Raw genomic sequence first — 24,634 nt, 5'->3', positions numbered from 1 at the left:
ACCACCACCACCCCCAGGCAGTCCTCCTGGGTAGCTTCCTCTAGTGCAGCCACACTGATATCCTGACACTGGGGACAGTGCAGCTCACTCCTCCTCCCTTCCTGTCACTGTCCTGCTGCCGCAGGCTGACCAAACACAGCTTCTTAAGCAGGAGTCAGTGTTCGGGCTTCTGAGTGGTCCACTCAAAGCTCCCCATCCAATGGCCTGGTGAGGGGAATAATCTCCCCTCCCCTCTCCCCTCTTCTCTCTCTCCTCTTTGGAAGGGAAGATGTACAGCTTGCTTCTTCAAAAATATCCTCTCTCTCCAGTGCCTCAAACTCTATATTTCAATCCTTTATTCTCCTGAGGTAGGTGATGAGCTAAAGGTGGCAGCAGCAGTTTCCAGCCACCCCTCTGGCAAGTCCCGCCTACGTGACTCAGCACCTCACTTTGGAACGAGAGGACGTTTTGCACTTACTGTCTTGTGCCTACCTGGGGGTGCTTCAGAAAGAATCCCACTTTAGCTTCCTATCCTAGGAGCTTAGGCAGCAGTGAGGCCTACGCCCCCTCCTTGTCACAGTGTCAGCTAGGGCCCCAAGCTCTCCATGTCTTCTTCCTGACCAGTGTAACTGGAGTTCTACATACCCCACAGCAACCTGACCCAAATTCATAAGAGAAGGCTCACTTGAGGAGTGGATGTATGACTTAGTTTAATGAGTCTGGACCACTAGGTAGGCAGACAGCCTTGTCGCAAGCCTGTTTCTCTCACTAAAGGGCTGTGTGACCCTGAAGGAGTCACTTACCCTCTCTGGGCTTACGTTTCTCAGCTCTAAAACAAAGAGCTTGAACTTGGTGGTCTCCAGGGTCCTTGTAACTCTGGGATGCTGAGATGGTCTTGGGGATTGTGCAAGGCCAGGGCCAGGCCGGTTTAAGGGTGGAGACGATGCTATAAACTCTTTGGGCCGTGCCTGATTATTTGCAGTCCCATCAGCGGGCTGCTTTGTTTCAGCTGACAAGACTGTCACAGGATCTGTCCCCTGCCTTAGAGAACAAGTACTCCCCGAGTTCAGGATAGAGACAAAAGGGCAGACCCCTGAGCCTGGGGGCCCTGGGATAACGTCAAACCTAACAGGTCTGGGAAGCTGCACACTCCAAATAGCTGTATTCCAAGATCTAAAATAGGCAGCAAGTGGAATGGTTTCCAGGCTCCCCCTCAGCTAAAGATAAAAATATCATGGGCTCAGGGATGTCCCCGGTCATAAATCAACCAGCTAGGACTATTTCTGTCCTTATCCCTTGCCAGGGGTCCCATCCTGCGACCTCCATCCATCTTGCCCTCCCCTTCCTGATCTCCCAGCTACCTCAGCTCTGCCTCTGGACAGAAGCTCAGCAGCTTGGCCACGCCAGCGTGAGAACCCTACCCCTGGCTACAGGTGAAGAGATAGGCAGGCATTCTGGTGCCTCCACCATACTCCTTGAGCCTGACTAGCGTGAGTCCACTCTGACAGGCTGACCAAGTCCCGGTCCAGGCCAGGCTTCCTGGCCTGCATGGCTGGCAGGCCCATGGTGATTTTCCAGGAATAAACATGCCCTGGGTAAGCCCTCTGGCTGGCTGTGAGTAGGGCTTCTCCTTCATGTCATTACAGGGGTTAAAGTCCCACTTCTTAAGGGCACTGGGAGGATTAAATGAGACTCTGTATGTGAAGCGCTAAACCTAGCACCTGGCAAGTCGCACAGTCGGAAAATAAGGCTTTCCCCACTACCCGCTGTCAGGAGCTGAGACTTTCAAGGCTGACCCACGACTTCAGGGAGATCCTTTGAGGAGACTTTTGTCCATGTGAAACCCTAAGTCAGCCTCAATTACAGTTCTCGGAGAGATCTTTGAAGGCATTTAGTCTACTCTGAGATCCTGTATCAGTTCCCTACTGACTAAACACAAAAGGATGCTGTCCAGCTGGGCCAGCGGAGACCGCCGTCTCACGCCCAGTCTCCCACTGCCCTCTGCAGGTTCCCGTCGGTACTGCAGGCATTGTGGGCGGCATCCTTGGGACCTAGGATCCTCACTGGGAAGACTTGAGGCAGTTTACACGTTAACACCGCAGGGCAAGCCAGGTACTTGGGGAAGACAGCACCTCGCTTTGCAAAACGCTTGCCCCTTTGATTTGCATGACCACGCTGCCTCTGTGCGTCTGCCCCTAAGCTCAGAAGGGAATTCACAGTCACTGTGCAGCCCTCCCGGCCTCAGCAACAACGGCGATGCGTCTCAGTCTCGGGGATGCCCTGGAACAGGGGTTTTCAGCCTGTTCCGTGTCATGGCTACATAACTAATTACAAAAATTCTGAGGCACACCATTTTTTTGCCATTCTGACAAAAAATAGGTACAATTGTGATTTACCAAAAAAATAAATAAATAATAGTAATTACCTACTCTTTTTGCTCCAAAGTGATTTTTTTAAATATCAGGTGCCTAGACTTGTATAAATGGATTTCTGGTACCAAGCCTTAACCAATCAGATGTAGCATCAGTATGTGGCATGACCAATAACATGCAACTCTATGATATGACCTGTTTACTTAGGGCTCCAGACAGGGCATTCGCACTAGATGGGTTGCTATGTTGGCTACTGTCATTTTTTTATTTGATGATCTAAAGTAAAAGAGGTCAGTGTCCCTGACTAAATAGTCAGGTAGTGCATGTTTTAAACATTTTTGTGGCGCACCTATGGAAAGTCGCTGCCCTAGAACATTCCAGAAAAAACGTTTGAAACAGACATGCGAGCATAGCAATGTAAATACTAGTTCAATGTTTAAAGCTCTTTAGTTTCAGTCATTCTGGAAGGGAATTTTGTAGGAAAACGTGTGTGTCCGTGAATGAAGGCATGTGAGCGTTGGGTGTGTGCATTCTCCAGAAATGGCGGCTGGCTAAGATGTGGCAAATATCAGCATTTGGTGTAGTTACGATGACCGAAAAACACTCCTCCTGTGCCAGCTGGCTCAGTTTTGTTTATTAGTGACATCAAGCTCCAGGCTCAACTGCACGGTTTCCACAGCCAGAGCCATGGACCCCGTCTGGCAAAATGTGGGCATTCCATGCAAGGAGGGCACTTGACAACGTCACATCATCCACCTACTTCCACGAAGCGATGCACTCACCTGTTGGAGCAACTACAGGGTGTCTGCCTTTCTCTCGTTCTTTGTCAGCCTCAGGGACTTGGACGGATCTCAGGAGAGTTCACTAGGCCCAGATATTATTACAGTAAGGAAGCCAAGTTGTTGTAACTGCAGATTCCTTATCTAACTGGAGTTTTCGGGTCATATATTTATAGACTTTAGAGCTGGAGAAGACCTCACAGGTTATTCCAGTGCCACCCTTTCATTTTGCACTAACGTGAAGCACAGAAAAGGGAAGTGACATCCAAGGTCACACAGATAGAGACAGAGCTGGATGAGAATCCAGGCTCCTTGACTCTTTTTCTTCTGGCTGATCTTGATTTTGAGTAGTATCCTTTCCAGATGGAAGTTACTGTGGCTTCAAAGGAAGATTTGAAACCTGATCTTTTTTTTTTTCCTTTTCTTTTCTTTCTTTCTTTTTTTTTTTGGACATATGCAAAGGGGAAGAGAAGAAACCTAGCACACTGTAGGTGCTCAATTAATCTTACTTTGTGCAGCTTAACAAAATTAGATCCAATTAACCTTGAATCGCTTTCATTCTTTATTTTTTCCAATGGGCCAAAGGTTGTTAGAGGCCTGAATCTCACCCCACTGTCCCACTGCGAAATTGGGCACAAATCTGAAGTTACAACATGACGTTAACTGGTTTGAAGGAAAGGCTCTTGAGGAAGGCACATGGATTTAAAGCAACTTTGGTTTAAGCTTCTGGAGGTTTGTGTGATTCTCTTTGAAGGACAGACACTTGAGGTTGTACAGTCTACCCAGTGAGTGGAGCGTAGCACAAACACTTCCTAAATCAATTTCATCATATGCACGATTAAAACAGACATGAAATAACCCTTAATTGCATATTAGCCACTTCGGTCTTGGGCCTAATAGTTTAGAATTTAGTTATCATTATATTTGCAAAGCACATCTTTGATCAAAATCTTCCAATGCATTCAGTGTTCTTTGAAACACCATTCAGATGAATCACAGCGTCATCACCCTGCCACTTTGTAGATTTGTGTTCCATGCTCCGTGGAAGCCCATGTAGCAGAAGACAAGTCTGCTGGGGGCTTTTTCTTCAGACCCTCACAGACCAGGGTTTGCAGTTTTCTGGTATACTTGTGACACACTAGAAAGGAATGATAGAGAACTCACTGCCAGGGTCTTTCCATAGTACACGTCTCCTCCTGCTCTCTCTTTTTTTAAATCCTCACCCAAGGATGTTTATTGATTTTGGAGAGGAAGGGAGAGAGAGAGAAATATCAATGTGAGAGAGAAACATCAATCCGTTGTCTCCCATAGGTGCTCTGACCTGGGATCAAACCCGCAAGCTTTCGGTGTAGGAGATGTTGGTCCAACCGACTGAGCCACCCAGCCTGAGCCCCTCTGCCTTCTTGTACACAGTCACCTCCCACCACTGCCAGCCACCACTATGAGGACCAAATACCACTTCACAGTCCCAGCTGTTGGAAATGCCCCCAGGGCAGGACCCCTTAAGTTCCTAGTCATTCCTTTATTTTTATCAAGCACTTTTCACGTAGCAGGCACTGTAGTAGGCTCTGGAGATACAGGGATGACCAGACACAGAAGTGGTCCCTTCTATGTGGCACTCACAGTCCTTCAAAAGCATAGTATCAGCTGCTCAGTCAAATCCACTGCAGGGATTTTAAATCACTGGTGTGTTTTTACATGGCAAAGGGGCTTAGATTAGAATATCTGCTTTAGGTCGGGGGGCCTTGGAGCGGCTCATTAAATCATTGAGTTGTGCATCAGGTTATTCACAAGGAGTAACTCTGCAACCTGTGCAAGCTTCTAGGGAGCCACACAGCACCTCCCCCTCCCGTCAGGGATGGGCTCAGGGAACTGTCAGCACTGGGGCCATGGTGGGAAGGTTCTGGGCTGGGGAAGGCGGCTGCACAGCTGTGGGCATCCTCACTGCCTGGCAGCTCCACACACTGTGTGGCTCTCGTCCCATAGCTAAAGCTACTGGCAGACCTGGTAGATGACCGTCCACCTCCCTCACTCTCAGTGCTGAAGTCGGAGACAGCAGATTCGCCTGCCCTGGGGGTCCTCCAGAACCTCCCCCATTCCTGGAACACTCTGGGTCCGTAACTACCCTCTTCACCTCTAAACCCAAAGGGCCTACCAAATTTCCCACCAAATAACCCAGGAGGAACTCCAACTTGGGGATCAGGAAGAACCTGGTTCTGCTACCTCAGCAGAGGCTGCCAGTGCAAAGGCAGCTGAGGAGTCGTGTGTGTGCAGGAGCCAAGCTTCTCCAAGGCAGTAACCAGTCACCATACAATGACACCATCCAGCTTCCTGCAAAGTCTTCAAGAGCACCTGTGTGCCCCCAATATCAGCCTGGCACATGGTAATCACAGAACCAATGTGGGTCATCTAATTCCCTAATTTGTTTCTCTTTTTCTCTCCATGTCCATGGTACCTCACATGGTGTTTTTAACAAAGAAGAGTCTCAAAAGCATGCTAGTGATGGACACAAAATTTGGCTGCTCTGGAGTTTTATCCATCACCTTCATCTTCATGGGAAATAATGAAATCTGTGGGTGATAGCTGTGTATCACACAGCCCTCCTTCCTCTAAGGAGGCCCAGCTACAAGCTGCACTTTAAGAGGGGGTTCTTATTCTCCTGCAAGTTCAAGGGAGTGCCTCAACCGGATAGTGGAGGGTGGCGTTGACCCAAAGCTGCCCAGTTGAAAGAGAGCCTAACATCTCACTGCCTTCTGCAGAACTTTGCCCTGCAGTTCACAGGCTCTGCCTCAGCCTCCCCAGACGGCGTGGGTGCTCGAGAGGTATCATACCAGGGTGGTGAACTTGTCCACGCAGGCATTGCGGATCTTCTCCGGGGTGGCAGGGCTGTCTAGCTGGAAAAGCTCCTTCGGATTATCTGCATGCTGAGCGCGAGCCGCACGGATGGCATCCTTGATGGCAAAGAAGATGGAGGCCGCCAGGAAAAGAGGGGGCTCCCCAACAGCCTGAGGGGACAGAGTAGGGGACAGAAAGTCAGGCCAAGGGGCCCCAGCCCCCACAGCAGGAGGGTCAGTGATGCTGGAACCGCAGCCACCAGCACTAACCAGCCTCAATTGGTCAGGGGCTGAGAACAATCAATCTAGTAAGTGACTCGACCTCACTGGCACATTTCTTTGAACTCTGTGATTCTCTGATGACATCATGCAAATATAATGTATGATTAAAAGTAATATGAAATAGTCGTACTGTATAAACAAACAAAAACCAAACCTGACATGGACTTCAACTCGCTCCTCATAGTTATGAGCCTAGGAGGATAATCCACCTGCAGCTCTGACCCCAGCACTCACGGGCAGCACAGTTATACTTACAGCATCCACCGGAATGTGCACATCATGAGAAACAAGAATTAAAACCTTTCCTAGCAGAGACGATTTTGTCCCGCAACGCACAGACCAGAGACTATCTGTATCGGAATCACTAGGGACACCTGTTAAAAATGCATGTTCCAGGGCCCTACCCCAGACCGACTGAATCAAAATTTCTAGAGGTGGGCCCCACAGAACTGCACCTTTATTGTGAGCGAATGGCAGGAATCACAAAATATCCCAGACCCCCACATGGTAACATAACCCATGAGATGAGTAAAGGAGTGGGTTTCACTGCTTAGACCTAGAACTGTATCAATCAACTTGATTGATTTTCAACCATTTTTTCATACTCCTTGGGGACCGAGAAGAAACAGAGGACGGCTCTCATCCTTCAGGCATGCTGATCAAGTCTTAAGGTCAGGCAGCCGCCCCTGAAGGCGGGGACGGGGGCACACAGAGGCGCCGCCCCATGTTCAGCGGCTGCACTGGGTCTCATGGGATGACAGGGGGGCTGCATCTGTGAGATCACCTCTAGGATGAAATGGCAAGGATGCACACCTGAGACACAGGTGTAGGTCAGGATTTGACCTACAGGACTGGATCGAGGGATTCCTCACTGTACCCTGGCTTCAGCCACATGGAGGTGGTGTCATGCTCCACCCAGTTCCTTGGTCCTCAGGCAGGCAGCCTGCCTCTCCAGAACCTGTGCCAAAGCCAGTGTCAAGTCCTCTTCTCTCTTCCAGATGAGCTGCCTGCAGACCCACGTGGCAGGTGACTGGAGCCCCTGTTGCCACCCATGGCCTCCCACAGTGCAGACAGGAAGGCAGCCCAGGCCCAGGGCAACAGTACCTTGGATGCATAGATGGCCTTCTTGTTGGGGCAGTCACGGAGCAGGGACACCCTGAACTCAGTGGGGATGCTGCCGAATGCAGGGATCTTGTAGGTGCTGGGGCCCCGGGTGTGCAGGACCCCGTTGGGGGAGTAATGCAGCTCCTCCATGGTGAAGAGGCCCAGGCCCTGGACAAAGGCCCCTTCTACCTGCAGGGCAGACAGAGACCATGCACACACTGGCTTGCCCATCCCCAGGGACAGGTCCTGCTTCCCACAGCGAGCACCAAGCCACCCGGACTGGGGCCTGGAAAGACGCCGCCAACAGCCCTGCACCGCTCACCTGGCTCCCGCCCACCCAGGATAACCGCTCTGGGCCTTTGCCAGGCATTGGCGTAGGAAGAGCACAGGCATTAACACTGACGGTCAGTGTCAGAACTTGTCAGAGATTCCGGGAGGCTTACGCCATGGTGGGCATAATTTCCCATTAAACCTGACTTAGGGCAAGTGAAGATACTCCTCCCGTATTGTCTCTGGGGAAATGGTGACCTCAGGCTGAGACAGAAGCTCCCAGGCTAATGGTTGCTGAGTGTCCCCCAGGTGCCCACGCTCCTCCTGTGTGTGGAGTGGACCATGGTTCTGAGAATTTCCACCAGAGAGGAGGAATTTTTTGGATAGTAGATTCCAAGCTTTTGGAACTCCCAGCCCTTCCTGCCCTCTGGGAAAAGGAGTGGCCCTGCTGTAGCTTTCTGATCTGTTTGGGGTACCTGCCACACTCCACTGGTTCACTCGTCTGCTCCCCCAGCCTCGCTCCTCAGAGTCAGGGAGTGGCGCACATAGCCAAACGAGAATGTTTGGGGGAACCGGGCACTAGCCACCTTCACGTCTGCAGGGCCCAGCTCAGGGCCTGCCCAATGGCTGGTCAGTGAATGAATGAGCTGACTGACTAATGACGTGGTTTCTGTATACTCAGTAATTGTCCATTTTGAAAAATATAATTTTCGGAGGAACCAAGATGGCGGCGTAGGTAGACACACTGCGCCTCCTCACACAACGAGAACTGATGGAGAATCGAACAGCAAGGGGGACCAACACCAAGGAAATAGAAAATAAACATTCATCCAGACTGGTAGGAGGGGCGGAAAAATATAATCTACCTTTTCTACCAGATGCTCAGAACTTCAGGTTCTGATTCCTCCTTCTGCCTCTTCCTCTTCTTCCTGCTCTGCTCAATACTCTCATATTTTCCAACAGTGTGTTTCTTTGGGCCCTCCCTTCACTCCTCTCATTCGAACCCACACATTGCTCTCGTGGGCAGAAGGAAACTGAGGAGCGGGTAGCTTCCCTGACCTCAGGCCTCACTTTCTGCATATCGACCCCAAACTCAATCCCCGTCCAACCGTGCTCCCTCTCACACTGTGCGTGTGCATGCGTGTGTGTGCACACGCACACCCAAAGTTTTCTCCATTCATCTTGTTCTCTGAGGTACGAGTGCCCTTCCCAAGTCAATCCACATTAATTTGTCTTCTGCCTCAAGAGGGTGGGGGGCTCTCTCCATCTATAGCCCACTCTGAGAAGGACACTCTTGGTACCACATTCAGACCTGCCTAAAAATGACATTGCACAAGATGCTGAGGCCGGTGACCCTAGGAAGGGGATGGGCACGTCAGTAGCCAAGTCTGTCACCATCCGGGCTCCTTACCCGCCCACGAGCCTTACCTGTCCGATATCGATGGCCGGGTTCAGGCTGGTGCCCACATCCATGACGATGTCTGTGCGAATGTTCTAGAGTGGAAGATGAAATAACAGCGGTTGGAGAAGAAAGGGATCTGTGGAAGGACAGATGGGTCCTGGTGACCCTTAGACTATGAAGTGCCAGCCCAGAGGGTACTCTCCTAAGCAGAGTGCTCAGGGCACGCTCAGGCAGGAGCACTCACCCTCCCGCCAGTCTCTACCACCATCATCAGTGCGGAAGTTCGAGTTCTCAGCAGCAGCTGGGGAAGGGATTGGGGCAGTGAAGGTCTCAGTAACCCAGAATAACCTCTCACACACCCATGTGTGAGTGGAAGGGGCAGGTGTGCAGGCTGCTGGGGCTTCGGACCTGAGCCTGGGTAGATAATGTAAGGAAGGGGTCAACAAAGTACATCCCATGGGCTGAATCCAGCCAGCCCCCTGTGTTTGTACAGCCTGTGAGCTAGTAATGGTTTTTACATTATTAAATAACCAACAAAAATAAAAAAACATGGGGTGGCACGTGAAACCTACTCAATACATGCCATTCACACTCAGTGTGCATCAATAACACTTATGGGGCACCGCTACGCTTATTTGTTTTCCTGTGTCTATGGCTGCCTGTGCGCTGCGATGATAATGTTGAGGCGACATCTTTGTGGCCCGGAAAGCCTAGAGTTTTTACTCTCTGGTCCTGTACAGGAAGTGTGCCAAGCCGTGATGTGAGACATCATTTTCCCAACCACAGAGCTTGTCTCTTGGTGTCCCAATTCAGCTGTTTCTCTTCTCTTTCCCCCCTTTGACTGCTGAAGTTCTGCAAACTTCTTACCTTATGATCCCCCGTTAGGCAGTCAATCTCCACTTCGGAGCAAGCCACCCCGTAGGAGAAGTAGTGGAAGGGGTTCCCTGAGTTGGTCTCAAAGCTGTAGCCAAGGTTGGGCGTTCTGGTGCAGAAAACCAAAAACATTGTATATATATATATTGAGATGAATATAATCCCCCCATAAACACACGAACGGCTTGTCCCACAAGATCTTAAGACCCCAAAGGTTTTATCTTTTCATTCATCTGTTCTTCTAAAAAGTCCGTGTGTTTGAGTATTTTAATGATTTAACGAAACCCAGGTATTCCAGAGCATGGCGTCTCTTGTCTCTGTCCCATTTTACCAATGGCCCTGATATGAGTCATTCTGTGCAGCTGAGCAGTGTTTAGTGTCAGTGTGCTGGCCTCTACATGGTGGAAACAGGGGTGACAGAGTTCCCTGAGCTCACAAAGGACATGAGAGTCACACTCCAGAAGATCCACGAGCTAGAACTCACGATCTCAGAACCAAAGGCTCCTGTGTGGATTGCTAGGCTGTTCACGCAAGCTCACCTTGGGCTGCACACCTGCTCATGGGTGAAAGTTAGCGAGATGGCTATCTCACACCTGCCTGGGTGCATCTTTAAGCAGCCACTCACCTGCATTACCCCTCATCTACGGGTCCCTTCTAAATTTCAACAAATGACTTGAGGAAAGTGTTAATAATAAAAGTAGATGCTCTCCTACATTTTTTTTCTTTTTCAATCCTGAGTATCTTATGTAATTCCAATTTTGCATGTCATGTATATGTATGTGTATATGTGTGTATATTCCCACACCCAAGTTTATTGTACTCTGTATTATGTTATTCTATACATTACACAGAAATAATGTCATGTGATCAGAATCTGCATGAAAATAAAATCAATATGGGACTGAGAAAGAAGGCTTCTCCCGGGAGAAAGCTCAACTTGCTTTGACCTCTCATTCTGCCACCTTCCTCTGGGTATTCCCTGATAAACCCCCAGTTTTATCAGCTCCAAAAATGAAATAGGAACTTTGCAAAAAACCCACACTAGTTTGTGTTTGCATAGACCAAATATTACATAACCCAGGGAACACTGGCAAAACATTACTTTGCCTAAAAAATAAAAATAAAGATATATTTATATATTTACAAAAAATTTTTTTGAAGCAAACAATGAACTATTTCCCAAATCCACTGATCTGTGAAAGGAAAGGTCCTAGATAAACTTCCCAGAGAAAGCTAAAACAGTCCGGCTGACAGTCACTACGATTTAGAAGCTTTTCAGAGCTTCTAAATCAGATGGGCCGATCTCTAGCTCTTCACGCTGCTACTGAACTGTACAACCGCTGAAGATGGTGCTCTTTTCTAAATCTCACTGTAAGTTCTGTGAGTCTGGCATGTTGTAACAAGGCCATGTGCTCTAAATCCGCCTCTCATTCTTTTGAAGGAAAGACTCCATAAAGAAATCCGATGCATAGTACAAAGTAACACACAAGGCAACTCAGAATATGGGACCCTCTGGTTCTCACAGGCAGGCACTGATGGAGGACTGGTTGGAAATTGTTCCATTCTGTCATGAATGAGGAAACAGGTTTGTAGGGGATCAGTGATTTCCCCAAGGCCCATGTATTTTAGAACATCTTTAAGTGGAAATTAGTGGAAGTCCCCTGAAAAGGTGAGTTTTGGTGGAACCGCTCTCTCCTGGCTGCAGGCCGACAGAACTGAGTGCCGGAAGGACCCCGGGAGGCTAGGATGACAGCACATTGTGAGACGGGTGAGCACCCTACGTACTTATAAAACCCAGTAGCTGACAAGCTCACTGCTCCCTCGTAGGCAGCCAGGACCTGTGGAGAAGAAACGGCCATCAGGAAGGGGTAAGCATGGTTTCCAGAAACCCTGACCCAGCACCAAGCTTTGCTAAGCTCAACCTCCTCTTCGGGAACTTGATCAACATTTCATTGGTGACTCACTGCCGCACCCTACTGGCATTCTCACTGCCACCCCCTGCCTCCAGCCCTTGACGTCGAAGCCTGGAGTGCTAACCAGTCTTCCTGCCTCAGGCTACCTCCCCCGAGTGCTGTGTCACCCAGCCCAGGCAGAGTGAGCAGCTAACCACATGGCACTGCCCACGGCACTCTCTGTCTAGAACTTCTGATGACTCTCTGTTGCCCGTAGAACAAATACCTGACGTTAAGGACCTCTGTCACCTCTGGCGTAGCGCATACACCAGGGTCACGCCAGCCAAACTCAAGTGTTAAGTCTCTCTCAACCCTTCCATATCCCCATACCTGGTCACATCTGTGTATGTGGCTCCTCTGCCTATCTGACCAAACCCTCTTCTTCCCCCATCACCCAGCTCGAGTTTGCCTCTCCAATTGCCTCGCCTCAACGATCACTCCCTAAACTGGCCATTGTAACAGCAACTATCTATATTGCTCATTTGAAACCTATGTTCTTATAGATACTTTCCTTTTAATAAAGTTATCCATCTATCTATCCACCCATCCTGTCTCCTTAACTACATAATAAGTTTCTGAGGGTATCCTCAGCACTAGCTCAGCACTAAGATCTAATTTATTGTTGGTATCGTTTGCATCGTGGTTGTCATCAATAACCAAGCTCTTAACTATGTACCAGATGCTATTGAGTAATCTGCACACATTATCTTACTTAATATTCAGCACAACCCTACAAGATCGGTATTATTTCATCTTACAGATGAGAAAACATTTCTCTAGGATCCTTACCATGTGTATATGGTGTCAACCACATACATACAGAGCGGTGGTAGAAATAACAACTGGTCTGCAATACAGTATAGACACTGAACAGATTTGATGCACATCATCTCCTGACTAAACCTTTGTGACCATGACTTTTTTTGAGGTTATCTGCTCATAAGGGACACTGGACAATATGGCTGATAGTTGATAACAAAGCTCAGGTTGGCAGCATGTAAAGGCTGTTGTTGAAAACACTAATATTGCCTTCCAAATTGACACTAAAATCTACACTACCGAAACCCACCTGCATTCACACAACATTTGTGTGTGCACTAGTGTGAGTGTGGAAGGGAAGGCGAGATCACAGGAAGCAGAGTAAGATGAGTGGGTATGACAGAAAAGTCGGTTCCTGTTGAACCTATTGCACCGTCTGAGCTGGTATGCATGCAGCCACATTCTGTGCATTACTCTTGTGCCTTGTCCTCCCCTTCCAACACTTCCTTGCAGCTTCCCTCTGAGGGTTCCTGACATGCAGGCCTCCCGACCCACAATCAGAGAACTGGGTTCATTCTTATCAGGAGTGCTTGTCCTGTGACCCTGAAAATCCCAGGAATAATATAAACTCTCATATAATATCCTTTCCTCCCTTTCTCTCACAGATGGCATCCCAGTGGACTCAGACTCCACAGCTGGGTAAGGGGAGAGGCTGATAGGAGCAGCCCTCTGGGAGATGGAGGTCTGAAGAAAACCGTGCTCATGGAGGCTCATGGGCGGGTGAGGTGTAGGGCCAGGCCTGAGTGAAGAATTCACAGTGAGGCATGTTCACTGAGCTGTCTTCTTGGGCTCAGGCAGCCACACCCCCAAGTCCCACAGAGCTGTCAAAATCTTGGATCAAAAATGTTCCTTAAGTGACCTCCCTCAACTATGAAACCACTGAGAAAGGGGCCCAGCAAGGCTGAGCATTTACTTGTCCTGTGAAAGCACCCAGACTCCTCAACTCCTCCCTGCTGTGTGACTGGGTCACGCTCTCCCGTTCCTGCTCAGGGCAGGGACAGGGGCCCTGCTCTCCATTCCACTCTCACTTGCAAATGCAGCTTGATCAGCTCAGACTTACCCAGTCTTCCCAGGAGCCACAGGGATTCTTCTTCTTGAAGGGTTCCAGCCTTTTCAGGATGGTCTGACAAGCTTCCTAAAGAACACGTCCACCACACACCAGACACGTCAGTCCTCTGCATGCCCTGGCTCAGGGAAAACCTCGAGGGCCTCCACAAAGCCACCTTGAAGTAATGCACTCGGGGTGCTACTCAAACAGCCTTGTCAGCCTCTAAGGAATTACGGAGGCCTAGGGTGGAAACCACTCGACCCTTCCAAAGGGACGACCACTGGCTTTTGCTTGGAGAGTACTTCCTGACCCAGTTATTAGGCTGACCAAGGGTGAAATGTTTGAGGGATCCCTAGGGAGGCACCTTCTCCCATCAAACTCCTTTGTTTGGTTATATCCTCCGCATGGGAGAGAAGCAAGTAGGTCAGACCCGGCCAACCCCACAATGGATTTTCAATTTCAGCCCATTGTCTGTGGCCAGTTCTCACACCAGGGAGTATGTCTTCCCAGAACCCCCTGCCTTTTCTCCAACTCTCCTCCCCCTGCTACACTCATCCTTCCTGACTTTGATGGAAGTGATTATGGTTCTTGGGCCTCTCTGTTAGCTCAGCATTTGGAGCAGCAGGGTTCTCCTGGATAAGAGAGCCAAAGGCATGGCCAATAGCCAAAGAGCCTGCAAGGGCTCTTCCAGCTCCCACCCCAGGGACTCCCCGCACCCAAAGCCCTGGGCTGGCCCTCAGCTCTGCTGGTTCCTGAGGCTCCTTACATAGACAGCCTGTCCATTGATGTCACTGCTGACAGAGGCAGCCGTGGGAGAGGTGTTGGGCACTGTGCTAGTGCTTGTCTCGCTGATGTAGATCTTGGAGGTGGGGATTTTCAGAGCTCTGCTGGCCACCTGGGAAGAAAGACGACATCCCCCTTTAGGAAAGGGGTGAGCATGGGGCTAGGTTGCCTTTTCTCCAAGACAGGATTCAGGTTCACAAGTACAGGCAAGAAAACAATTTCATAAACTATAATTCTAAGGAGACTGGAATGTTCTCACATCTGCCTGAACTTGAAGCACTACTTTATGGAATGGTTTAATTGGAAAAAAAGACTTCATAAATCTCATGGTGATTAAAAGTGTCTTTTAACAAATTGGTAGTTACAAGATAATCACAGGGATGTAAAGTACAGTATGGGAATATAGTCAATAATATTGTAATAACTACGTATGATGTCAGAGGCACTGGAAATAGCAGAGGGAACACTATATAAAGTATATGATTGTCTCATCACCATGCTGAACACCTGAAACTAATACGATATAATATTGAATGTGAACTGTAATTGAAAAATAAAAATTTTTTAGAGTGCTTTTTAAAGGAAACCCTCATTTTAAAAAATCCCATTTTGCCAGTGCCCCGGAGTCAAGCAGGTGTGCTCACTCCAATCCAGCTCCACCATCCATCACCACTGTGAGGGGTCTCGCATGTGTGCAGAACTAGGTTCCTTTATACACACAACACACCCACCTCACACACAGTCACAGCGCCCTACAAGGTTGGTAACAGGAGTGACCTCAGACGTCGCATGGCCAATGCCTTCGCACGAATGAAGACACCCTAGTCCTAAACCAGCAGAAGTCTTGCTCAAGGCCACATTTAAATGAGCAGCAGAGCCAGGGCCAGAGCCTAGGCCTGATTCTGCTTCCAGCAGGTCCGAGCCCTCCGTTTCTCCCAGCATTGTCCCGCACACAGACCCCACAGTCCCCAGGCTGCTCACCTGGACCATCTTGGTGTGAAGGCCTTGGCCCATCTCAGTGCCCCCATGGGTCAGCAGCACCGAGCCATCTGTGTACACATGAATCAGGGCTCCTGCCTAAGGGGAGGGAGGAAATCCAGACACAAAACTTAGTAAATCCTAATTCAGCTCAAGATTTGAGACAAAAGGTACTGCAGCCTGGGAAAACGAGAATCAGCAAACAACATTTTGGAAATAAACCACAGACAAAAATTAAAGTACTATCAATCTCATGATTTAATTAGAAAGCCCTTCAGCACTTTGCAACATTTTTTCATCTCTCTCTCCTTCTCCCTTTCTCTCTGCCTCCCGTGCTCTGAGGGAGGTAAATCAAATATTATCTTTGTCCTCACTCTGTAGTTGGAGAAATAGGATCAGAAAAATTAAGTAACTGTCCATGGTACTGCAGCCAGGAAGGAAAAGAAGTAGAATTTGACCCCAGGTCTCTGAGCCTCATGCAGCCCTTGCTGCCTCATGCCGTACAGGACAAAGAGGCACATGCAAATTCATTTAAACAGCCAAGGGCTCCTCCAGTCAGCTCTGTTACCAAAGGCAGGAGGCTTTCCCTTGCAAAGAGGGGGAAATGGGGCCCCAGTTCCATGGAGATAGAATTATATAAAGAAATTACCTGATTCAGAAAAGAAAGAGTGAAGCTGATTCCAAACTTGGTAGGAATTATGCACAGTCCTCTCTTTTTCCAACAGTTTTCCCTGGAGAAAAAGGAACATTCTCATAGAATCTCCTCTATCATGTTATGTCAGGTTGAACAGATTTTCAGTTAGCAACTTTGCAGAATCTCAGCAAGGCATCCTCAGAGCTGCTCCTATGGCCACCGTGACGACTGCATTGTGCCCCAATTGTGCAGACAGAATGGGAAAGGCAGGAATTTTGTTTCTGGGTCCTTCTGTGCCGCTGGAGCAGGGCCCACCCCTGAGCATCTGACTGTAAAGTATCATCACTCTTCTTCCCCAAGTGTAACTCAGATTGGGTCAGGGTATCCTGGTGACCTTGAACTGAAATTGTCCCAGGGAGGACCTGTGGCTCACTGGTGATAATGGTAACACCTCCTCTGTGCTTTGTATTTGGTTTTCTGAACAACTCAGTGAAGAAGACAAACTCAGCATAATTATCGCCACTTTGCAGATGATGAAACTGAAGCCCAAGGAGGTGGAGTGACCGCCAAGGTCACATTTATAGATTAGTGCTAGAGGCAGGTGCGTAGCTGTGGTGTTCATAGTCCTGGGCTGGTGTTCGCTAGAACGTGGTGTGCCCAGGAGGCAGACAGACACAGAGAGATGAACCACACTGAAAAGCTGTGGCGCTGAGTGCAGGCTGTGAGCCCCCTGCCCCCGGGCTAAGATCACTTCACCATCTTAAAAAGATGGCTATGAACGAGTTGGCCAACTCAGCAGCCCCATAAGTTATTCATTGAATTATTAGCTTTGTATTCTGAGATCAGCAAAAAGCCTATAGAATCTGAGACCTGAGAGGGACCAGAGTATCGGACCCCTCCCCTCCCGGTACTCACTTGTTGAACTTGTCAACCTCGCTCTTCCGAGAGTGATACTGAGAGCTCTCAAGACATTCATCCCAGCACCTGGCCAAGGTGAAGCCCTCGAGCTTCTGGTTGAAATGTGTCCGGTCCCCTTCTTTGTACATGTTCTTCCTCCGCACCTTTGCAGGGAGAGAGATACTGAGGCTTGTTGTGAGCAACAGGTGAGGTGGGCAAAACCTAAAGCAAAGCATCCGGGCCCCTCTCATCAGCACCTGCCCATCCTCTGCCTCCAGGGGAGATGCCCAAAATGCAAAGCCACTGTCCCTCAGAGTAGGGAAACCCACTCTGACTGGTGTCACCCAATTCCCTGCTTACTTCCTCAGCAGGCAGCCCACAGGTCACTGCAACTTCACTCATCCAGTGCTCAGCAATGAGCATCCCCTGGGGTCCCCCGAAACCCCGGAAGGCTGTATTGGAGGCCAGGTTTGTCTTGCACAGTTGCCCAGTGCCCCGGATGTTGGGGATATTGTAGCAGTTGTCCATATGGAATAGGGCTCGTTCCATTATCTGAAGCAGAGGAAAGCAAAATGGGAGGGAACAGGGCTTTGGTTTCACTGGATCCCTGCCTTTCCCAGCCCCACAGTCCCCCGCTCCTCCATGGGCCCAGGTGAGTTCTTCCCAGCACATTGCAATGGCCTCTTTATGGCACTCCTGACCTTCTGTGCCTCCGCCCTCTAACCTGTGCCTCATACTAAGATATTAGGTCACATCAGGTCAACAACTTGCTTAAAACCTCCACTTATTATCTTCAGAGTAAAGTCTGTATCTTCCAGCATGGAATTCAAGACCTTTCTCCAATATATGTTTTATCCTCTTTTCTGAGTACATGTTCCTTTCACTCGTCATGCCCCTCCTCACCTTATCCGCCTGCTAAAACCCCCATTCCTCTACGGGGGAGCCCTTCTCAGACCCTCTAGTTAGAATTGATCAGTTGCCTCTTTCAAAAAATGTGACTCTATTAATTAATTTTAAAGTAGTTTTTATTCCCATTAAAATTAGACTGCAAGTAGATTAAAGATTTCAATACTTGTCTAAGTTATATTATGCAAAACAGGGGCCCCCTCCACCTTCCTTCCTTCCACTCCCCAGAAACAATCACTTGCAATTCTCACAGCCTATTCTTCAACCACTATTTCATTAACACCCACACTTCCAAATAATGTGCTCCTATTGCCACTTCCTGAATTTTTCAGTTTTAGACTTAAAAATTTTTAATTTAGCTCCCACCTAACCCCCTTTCCCTGAATACACACCAGCTTCCTATCCCCTGTCCTTCCCATGTAGTTATATTTTGATCTGATCAATAGTCAGTTTCATGTTATTATTCTGTAAACATTACTCACAGCTGAACCATGCAGCGATATTATGATTACTTGCTTGATAACATTTCCCCCTGAAGTTAATAAATTGTCTTTATTTTTCCATTTGCTTAGATTTCTGTGCACTTATTAATAAGTTAACTTAAAATGGTATGCTCATCATTTGGGAAAATTGCTTGAATTACTCCTGATAGTTCCGTCTTCTTTTTTTCATTCTTTCTTTTTGAAAGTCCTATTACATAGATCTTCTCAATTCAACTAGTCCTCAAATTTCTTTGCATTTTCTCTCCTATTTTCCCACATTATTTTCTTATGTTTGGGGAGAGCTCCTTGAGTTTCTTTCAAACCTTCTGCTTCCACAGTTTTAATTCATAAAGAGTTCATTTTAATTCTCTGACTGTTCCATTTTTATAGCATACCATTCTTTCGTTAAGGTGCAATAACTCACCTCTCTGAAGGAATAAATGGTGGTTTTTATTTGTTTCATTTTGGGTTTAGCTTACTTCCCCATGTATAATTTATCTTTCCCACAGGTTGTTTTTCATATCTAATTATTTCAGTCCTAATCACCCTAGATGATTTTTGTATGTCTCAATTAATTCCCTTTTTGCTTTTCCTTTGTGCTCTGTCAGCTTGCACTTTTATTTCCTTTTGTCTGTTGTTATTTGTCCCCCCCACCACACTGCGAACCTCCTGAAGGCAGAAACAATGCCATATGCTTCTTTAGGTTGCCACCCTAGGCACTTGATAAATATTTGCTGGATTGAATTTATGATCTTTGGAGCCAAGCACTGTATCATTCTCAACCTCATTTTTCCTACAACGCCAAGAAGCCAATGTTATAAATAGTAATAACACTAAAAGTGTTTCTTTTGTGAACAGTTTTTCACCAGATCTGAAGTGTGAAGTTTCCTAACTGAGCTAATTAGAGAGCCCCTAGCGGGAGGGGGTGGGGTAGAGGCAAGTAGTGAGGAACTTCTGCTTTTCCTGAAATGTTTGACATTTTCTTACAACAAGAATCCATGCATATGCAACTAGCATTGTTATAAAATGAAGATTTAAAAAGAATTTTAAAGTAGGATCACCAAGATAACTTAGTTAATTCTCAAAATTGACAAAAATATGTCTGCACAGAGTTGGGTGAGAATGTCCAAAGCAGCGTTACCCATCCAAGCTAAAAACTGCCCATCACCCCAGCGTCCATCGCGTGAACGGAAACCAAACTACAGTCTATTCACATCAGGAAATCCTATTCGTCAATAAAAATGAATGGAGAAATGATACATGCTGAAACACAGAGGAACCTCAGGAACATTGTTCTGAGAGAGAAGACCTAGGAACACAGGGCTACATAGTGTATGGCCATAGTTGTGTGAGAAGGAAAATTTATAGAGAGTAAAAGTAGATTTGTGGCTATCTGGGCCTGGGAACGGGAACAAGGGGGACTGCAAAATGGGCACAAGAGGTCATCTGGGGGTGATGAAAATGTTCAATAACTGAGATGTGATATGGTTGCATGACTTTAAATTTACTAAAAAAACATTAAATTATATCATTCAAATGGGTGAACTTTATGGTATATAAACTGTACTTCAATAAATTATTTTTAAAAAGTAACTCAACTCATTACTTAAAATTCAAACATTACAGAAGTGTGCAATGCGGAAAATGTCTCCTTAACCCATCCCATCACTGTGTGGTGTCTCTTCTTTCAGACTGTAATATTGTACCCATGCGCACACACACACAATGTCGCCATACTATATATAAAGTTTCGTAACTAAGTTTCCTTATGCTTGTCAAGAAATCTTGCACAAGAGAGATGAGTTTCTAATGAGAGAAGTAATGTGCTCATCTCTGTGTTTAGAGATTAACCAAGGATGGAGAACCCGAAGGCGGGGACCAATTGGGAAGCTATTGCAATAATGACAGGCAAGAATAGAGGAGGCTTGTACCTGCCTGTGTGAACAGGCTGTGGGGCACGCCCTTGACCTCCCAGTCACCCCGGATGCAGGAGGCCGTCCTACTTACACTCCGAGACAGATCCATGGAGTTCCCAGCATTGCTGTAGTGATCCACCTCCAGGGCCACAACCCTTCCTGTCCTCATGAAGCCAACCTGAAGAGAAGGAAGTGATTTCTCAACAGTCCCCTTTATCTCTACACTCTCCTCCCCCTCAAGTTACCTGGAGGAAACAGAAAGAGCAAGACTTCACACCAGGAAAGAAGGCGAATATAGGAGAACACCAGAACAAGAAGAGAGAAACTAACTAATCTCCCGAGTGACACACCCACAGCTCAACTCCGGAACACCTTCTCCCCACACTCCTCCTCCTCCTCTCCACCTACTCCTGGCTCTACCACAGGCCGAGAGAAAAGAGAATGTCGGTCATGACAGCGCAGGGAGGGAGGGCTGGCCGGGAAACTGGGAAAGAGACTGGAGTCTCCCTTCATAGCTCGTGCCAGCAAACAATAAAAGCCACACTTTGCAAGAGTTTCAGCATGCTCTGACATCCCTCACTTAGGTAATCACCGAGAAAAACCCATATTGGCCACTTCATAAGTGAGGAAACTGGGACCGCAAGTGACCAAGTTACTTTCTTTGAGCCCACAAAAAAATTGGAAATAAGAGAAATAGACTGTTTTGGGGTGGTCAGTCATGAAACAGTCAGAAGAGGTCAAAGGGGGGATGTTCAAAACCAGCTTGTGGAGAGAGAGGGCTCCCAGGTTTGTAGAGCTTACACTGGGACCTGTGAGGTAGTACTGGTGTGTAAAGGAACAGGATGCATGGTCCAAACAGGAACTGGTCTCCCACAGGAGCCCAGAGAAGTGCCTGTCTTACAGAGACACTGGGCAGCGCCCAGCCACATGTGGCCTGGCAGAGCAGATGCCCACCCTAACAACTTGTGCCCTTCCAGACCCTGGGAAGTTCTATTCCTCATTGTGATTTACTAAGCAGTCATTCTGATGTTCACATCTAGCTGTGAACACGTTAATATCAGGCCATCCTGCAGGAAGGATTTACCCCAGGTCTGCTGACAAATCATGTTTCTGACCCTGAGTGAATCAACACCAGATTTGGAACATAGCAAATTCACAAAAGTTGCGGACACCACCTTGTGGCACTGCTTGGGAAGTGGCCTGCCAGCATCACCCCCTAAGTGGCTGTTGGCCAATTTGAATAACTCTTGTTGCTATTTCCTCTTTGAACTTCTACAGATAGTCATTTTTTAAAAAGTCAGAGTATATCCTAACGGGATGGCACTGCTGCCCCGCAGCCCCCAACATCTAGAACCTTGTATCTGGCCAAAAAGGGATGTCTGCCGCCAGTTATCACCATGTCCTCGTCACGATCCAGCATGCAGCGCACCGGGCGGCCGGTCCTGTGGGAGACACAGGAGGGTAAAGAAAACTGGAGTTTCTACAACAGCCCAGCCCCGTGCATCTCAGAGATGAAAAAAGCGGGGAAGTCTTCTTTTCTCACTTGGCACACTCAGCTGACCTGAGCTGGGCTGCTTTGCTGTCTAGGCACTGGGCTGGACAAGCTGAGGAATACAGGGTGTGAGCTGTGTGCTTGCCCTTCAGGCCCTCACAGCCAGCTAGGGGAGATAAGATGTGGACACAAAGAACCAGGTGGTGTTATCTTCACCCCTGTGTCCAAAAATTCTAACAACACAAGGCCGTGAAAATGCAAAGCAAAGAGAATCTACTTTCCAAAGGGAGAAATCCAGAAAGCCTTCCTGGCAGAGGCAGCTTTATTCTTCTTTCCAGAACCCACTCGGCAGACTCACTTGTATGCAGCCAGGGCCACTGCAGTGGACAGTATGGTGCTCCGAGTCTCCTTCCCTCCAAAGCCTCCTCCCATTCTCTTCACTCGGACTGTAATCCGATTATCTGGAATCCCCAACATACTTGCAACAAAGCTCTGTGGGCAAAAGAAAAAAACACTTCCTCTGAATGCACCATGCAGACATACTTCAGGCTTGACCTAGAGCTGGCCTGATATGCACAGGCCTAATTACTGTGAATGCACAGGCCTGCTGTGAATTCTGAAATTCTTACATTCAAGAATCCCCCTCCCTTCCCAGTGCTGATGCTCAGGTAGTGGTGCTGGGGTCCAACACTCTTTGATCACTGCAGACTGAATTTAGACACTTGTTTTTAACCAGAGGGACAAGCAGCAAGTCACAGCATACTTTCACAACAAACTCATTCCATTAGGCCATGAACTGGCGGGTCCTGAGGGTAGAACCAGGTGCCAAAAATTCTGGCATCCACTGTCACATCATAGGCAGTAGAGAAATAAGGAATGTTTGAGCTGCTGCAGATAACTTAGTGGTCCCTGTGGCTATCATTTACCCAACCCTGTCATTCTACAGATAAGAAAACTGAGGCCAGATATGAGGTGACCAAGGCCACACAGCACTGGGATTGTAATAGCTAACACTTACTAGGCTATGTCCAAATATTAAAATCCATCTGATCATTACAACAACCCTACAAGGCCCCATTTTATATAAGAGAAAGGTTATATAACAAGCTCAGTGACACCAGCTTGCTGGTGACAGGGTCTGATCCAGGACCAGTACCCTCCAATTCCCTTCTGGACCCACCCAGGTCTCCCTCTTCCCATTTCCCACAATGCCAGGAGCTCCCTGGTGCCCTCCTCAGGCTCCTGAGCTGACCCACAGGACACCTACCTGGGTCTTCATGGTGTTCTGTGTAGACACAAAGAGCTCCATCTCCCCTGCCTCACCTTTTGGGACAGCGATGGTGCAGTGAGTCTCCAGGTAGAAGTGCTCTTGGCCACCAATGTGCAACTCACCTGGGGAAGCAACAGACCCCACACAGTTAGCCTGCTGCTGCAGAGGGGACAAGTTTGCTTAAGAAGAACATATATTTGCCAAGTACCCAACTAAAGAACCAACTGCTCACAGGTAATCTCTGTGCTCCCCAACTGGTGTGAAAAAGGGCCTCAGACTTAGCAATCTGGGAGCTGAACCCCAGCACCCCAACAAAGAAATCAGAGCGACAATGAAATGCAACAGGCATGAAGCTCTCCTCACTGCAGCCAGTAGAAGTCAAACATTTGAAACTATGACTATAAAATTTTGGAAACATAAAGATCAACAGATGTGATTGAAAAGCTAAAAATACATTCCAGAACTGAAGCTATCAGGCCAGCTAGTGAGTTAACTTACTAGCGATAACAATGCACAATAGACAATGTAGAAAACAATTCCAAAAGGGGTCTGATCAGCAGCTTTGTCCTGAGGTGAGAGCTTTGGCCCCAATTTCACAGTGTGGAGGGTAGGGGAGAATGGCAGGGGAGGGGGCAGTACTAGCTGAAGATGGGTGAGGACTGCCTTTGGGTGGACAGGGGGGGTCAAGAGTCCATGTGGTTAAAGGCCTGGCAGATCAAGGCTGCCCAAGGATCTGTGGCCTTTATCTTCCCTAGACCATCTTCCAAATCTGACACACCATCCTCTCTCCAGAATCATTTAGGTATATCCAGCCTAGAATTGGGATAGTGGAGATAATGCAAAGTTCTTTCCCAGCCAGCTGTCTACTATTTTGTCACAAACATCAGAGGAATTCTTTTGTTCAGAAATGATAGGAAATCAATTCCCCACCCCAGGACTCCAAGGGACAGCTCTTGAATTTCATTCATAAACCTGGGCCGGCCCATCCCTGTCGTAGCATGATGCGGCTGCACCTGAGACAACGTTGTCTGCTTCTGAAAACCCCTTCTTGAGGTCTCCTTTCTCGATCTTCAGCTCATGTCCATAAAAAGAGTTGTTTTTTATAGCATCCTGAGGATCAAAAAGAAGTTTCAGCAACTTGACTTTCAGAGGAAGGTGGTTTCCCATTGGGGGAAGAAAAGTTTTCAGAATGTTTGCCTCTCTCTTCTCACATTGGCATCTCTACAAGGTTCTTATACAGACTTTCACATGCAGCCCAGAAAGTCATATTCCCCCATTTCCTTAGATAGAGGTGAAGAACCTTAGACCTTGAGGAAAAGCAAAGAATGCCTCAAGGATGGAAATAGAGCTGAAATTGGGTAGAAGGGACTCAGTGTGGCTGTTAGTGGATCACGATGGGGAAGGTTTCACAGGACCACACAATCCCAAGGTTGGAAGAGATATAAAACCTATCTAGTCAAATCCCACCTGCTGCTCTAATCTCCTCTAGAGCACAGGTGACAAACACGTGGCCTGTGGGCTGAATCCAGCCCTCCACCTTGTTTTATCCGGCCCAGCACCTT

At 47.9% G+C, this 24,634-nt stretch overlaps 1 protein-coding gene across 4 annotated transcripts in view; it reads right to left on the bottom strand.

Moving 5' to 3' along the window:
- Positions 1 to 2,963: 2,963 nt before the first annotated feature.
- XDH (xanthine dehydrogenase) overlaps positions 2,964 to 24,634 on the bottom strand; it is a 61,166-nt gene continuing 39,495 nt past the window's right edge. For all 4 annotated transcript variants that reach the window (XM_024552622.3, XM_024552616.3, XM_024552617.3 and 1 more), the window contains exons 20-36: positions 24,086 to 24,182; positions 23,070 to 23,194; positions 22,161 to 22,294; positions 21,665 to 21,752; positions 20,402 to 20,488; positions 17,367 to 17,558; positions 17,025 to 17,170; positions 16,125 to 16,206; positions 15,479 to 15,574; positions 14,481 to 14,609; positions 13,727 to 13,801; positions 11,681 to 11,733; positions 9,890 to 10,004; positions 9,049 to 9,114; positions 7,351 to 7,539; positions 5,962 to 6,135; positions 2,964 to 4,268 (exon numbers count right to left, since the gene is read on the bottom strand). In XM_024552622.3, coding sequence (XP_024408390.2) covers positions 4,218 to 4,268; positions 5,962 to 6,135; positions 7,351 to 7,539; positions 9,049 to 9,114; positions 9,890 to 10,004; positions 11,681 to 11,733; positions 13,727 to 13,801; positions 14,481 to 14,609; positions 15,479 to 15,574; positions 16,125 to 16,206; positions 17,025 to 17,170; positions 17,367 to 17,558; positions 20,402 to 20,488; positions 21,665 to 21,752; positions 22,161 to 22,294; positions 23,070 to 23,194; positions 24,086 to 24,182 — 1,899 coding nt within the window. In that variant the 3' untranslated portion in view covers positions 2,964 to 4,217. The remainder of the gene's footprint in view (positions 4,269 to 5,961; positions 6,136 to 7,350; positions 7,540 to 9,048; positions 9,115 to 9,889; positions 10,005 to 11,680; positions 11,734 to 13,726; positions 13,802 to 14,480; positions 14,610 to 15,478; positions 15,575 to 16,124; positions 16,207 to 17,024; positions 17,171 to 17,366; positions 17,559 to 20,401; positions 20,489 to 21,664; positions 21,753 to 22,160; positions 22,295 to 23,069; positions 23,195 to 24,085; positions 24,183 to 24,634) is intronic.

The sequence above is a fragment of the Desmodus rotundus genome, chromosome 5, assembly GCF_022682495.2.
Source record: "Desmodus rotundus isolate HL8 chromosome 5, HLdesRot8A.1, whole genome shotgun sequence".
NCBI classification, from domain to species: Eukaryota; Metazoa; Chordata; class Mammalia; order Chiroptera; family Phyllostomidae; genus Desmodus; species Desmodus rotundus.
This window is presented reverse-complemented; position numbering and strand designations above follow the sequence as displayed.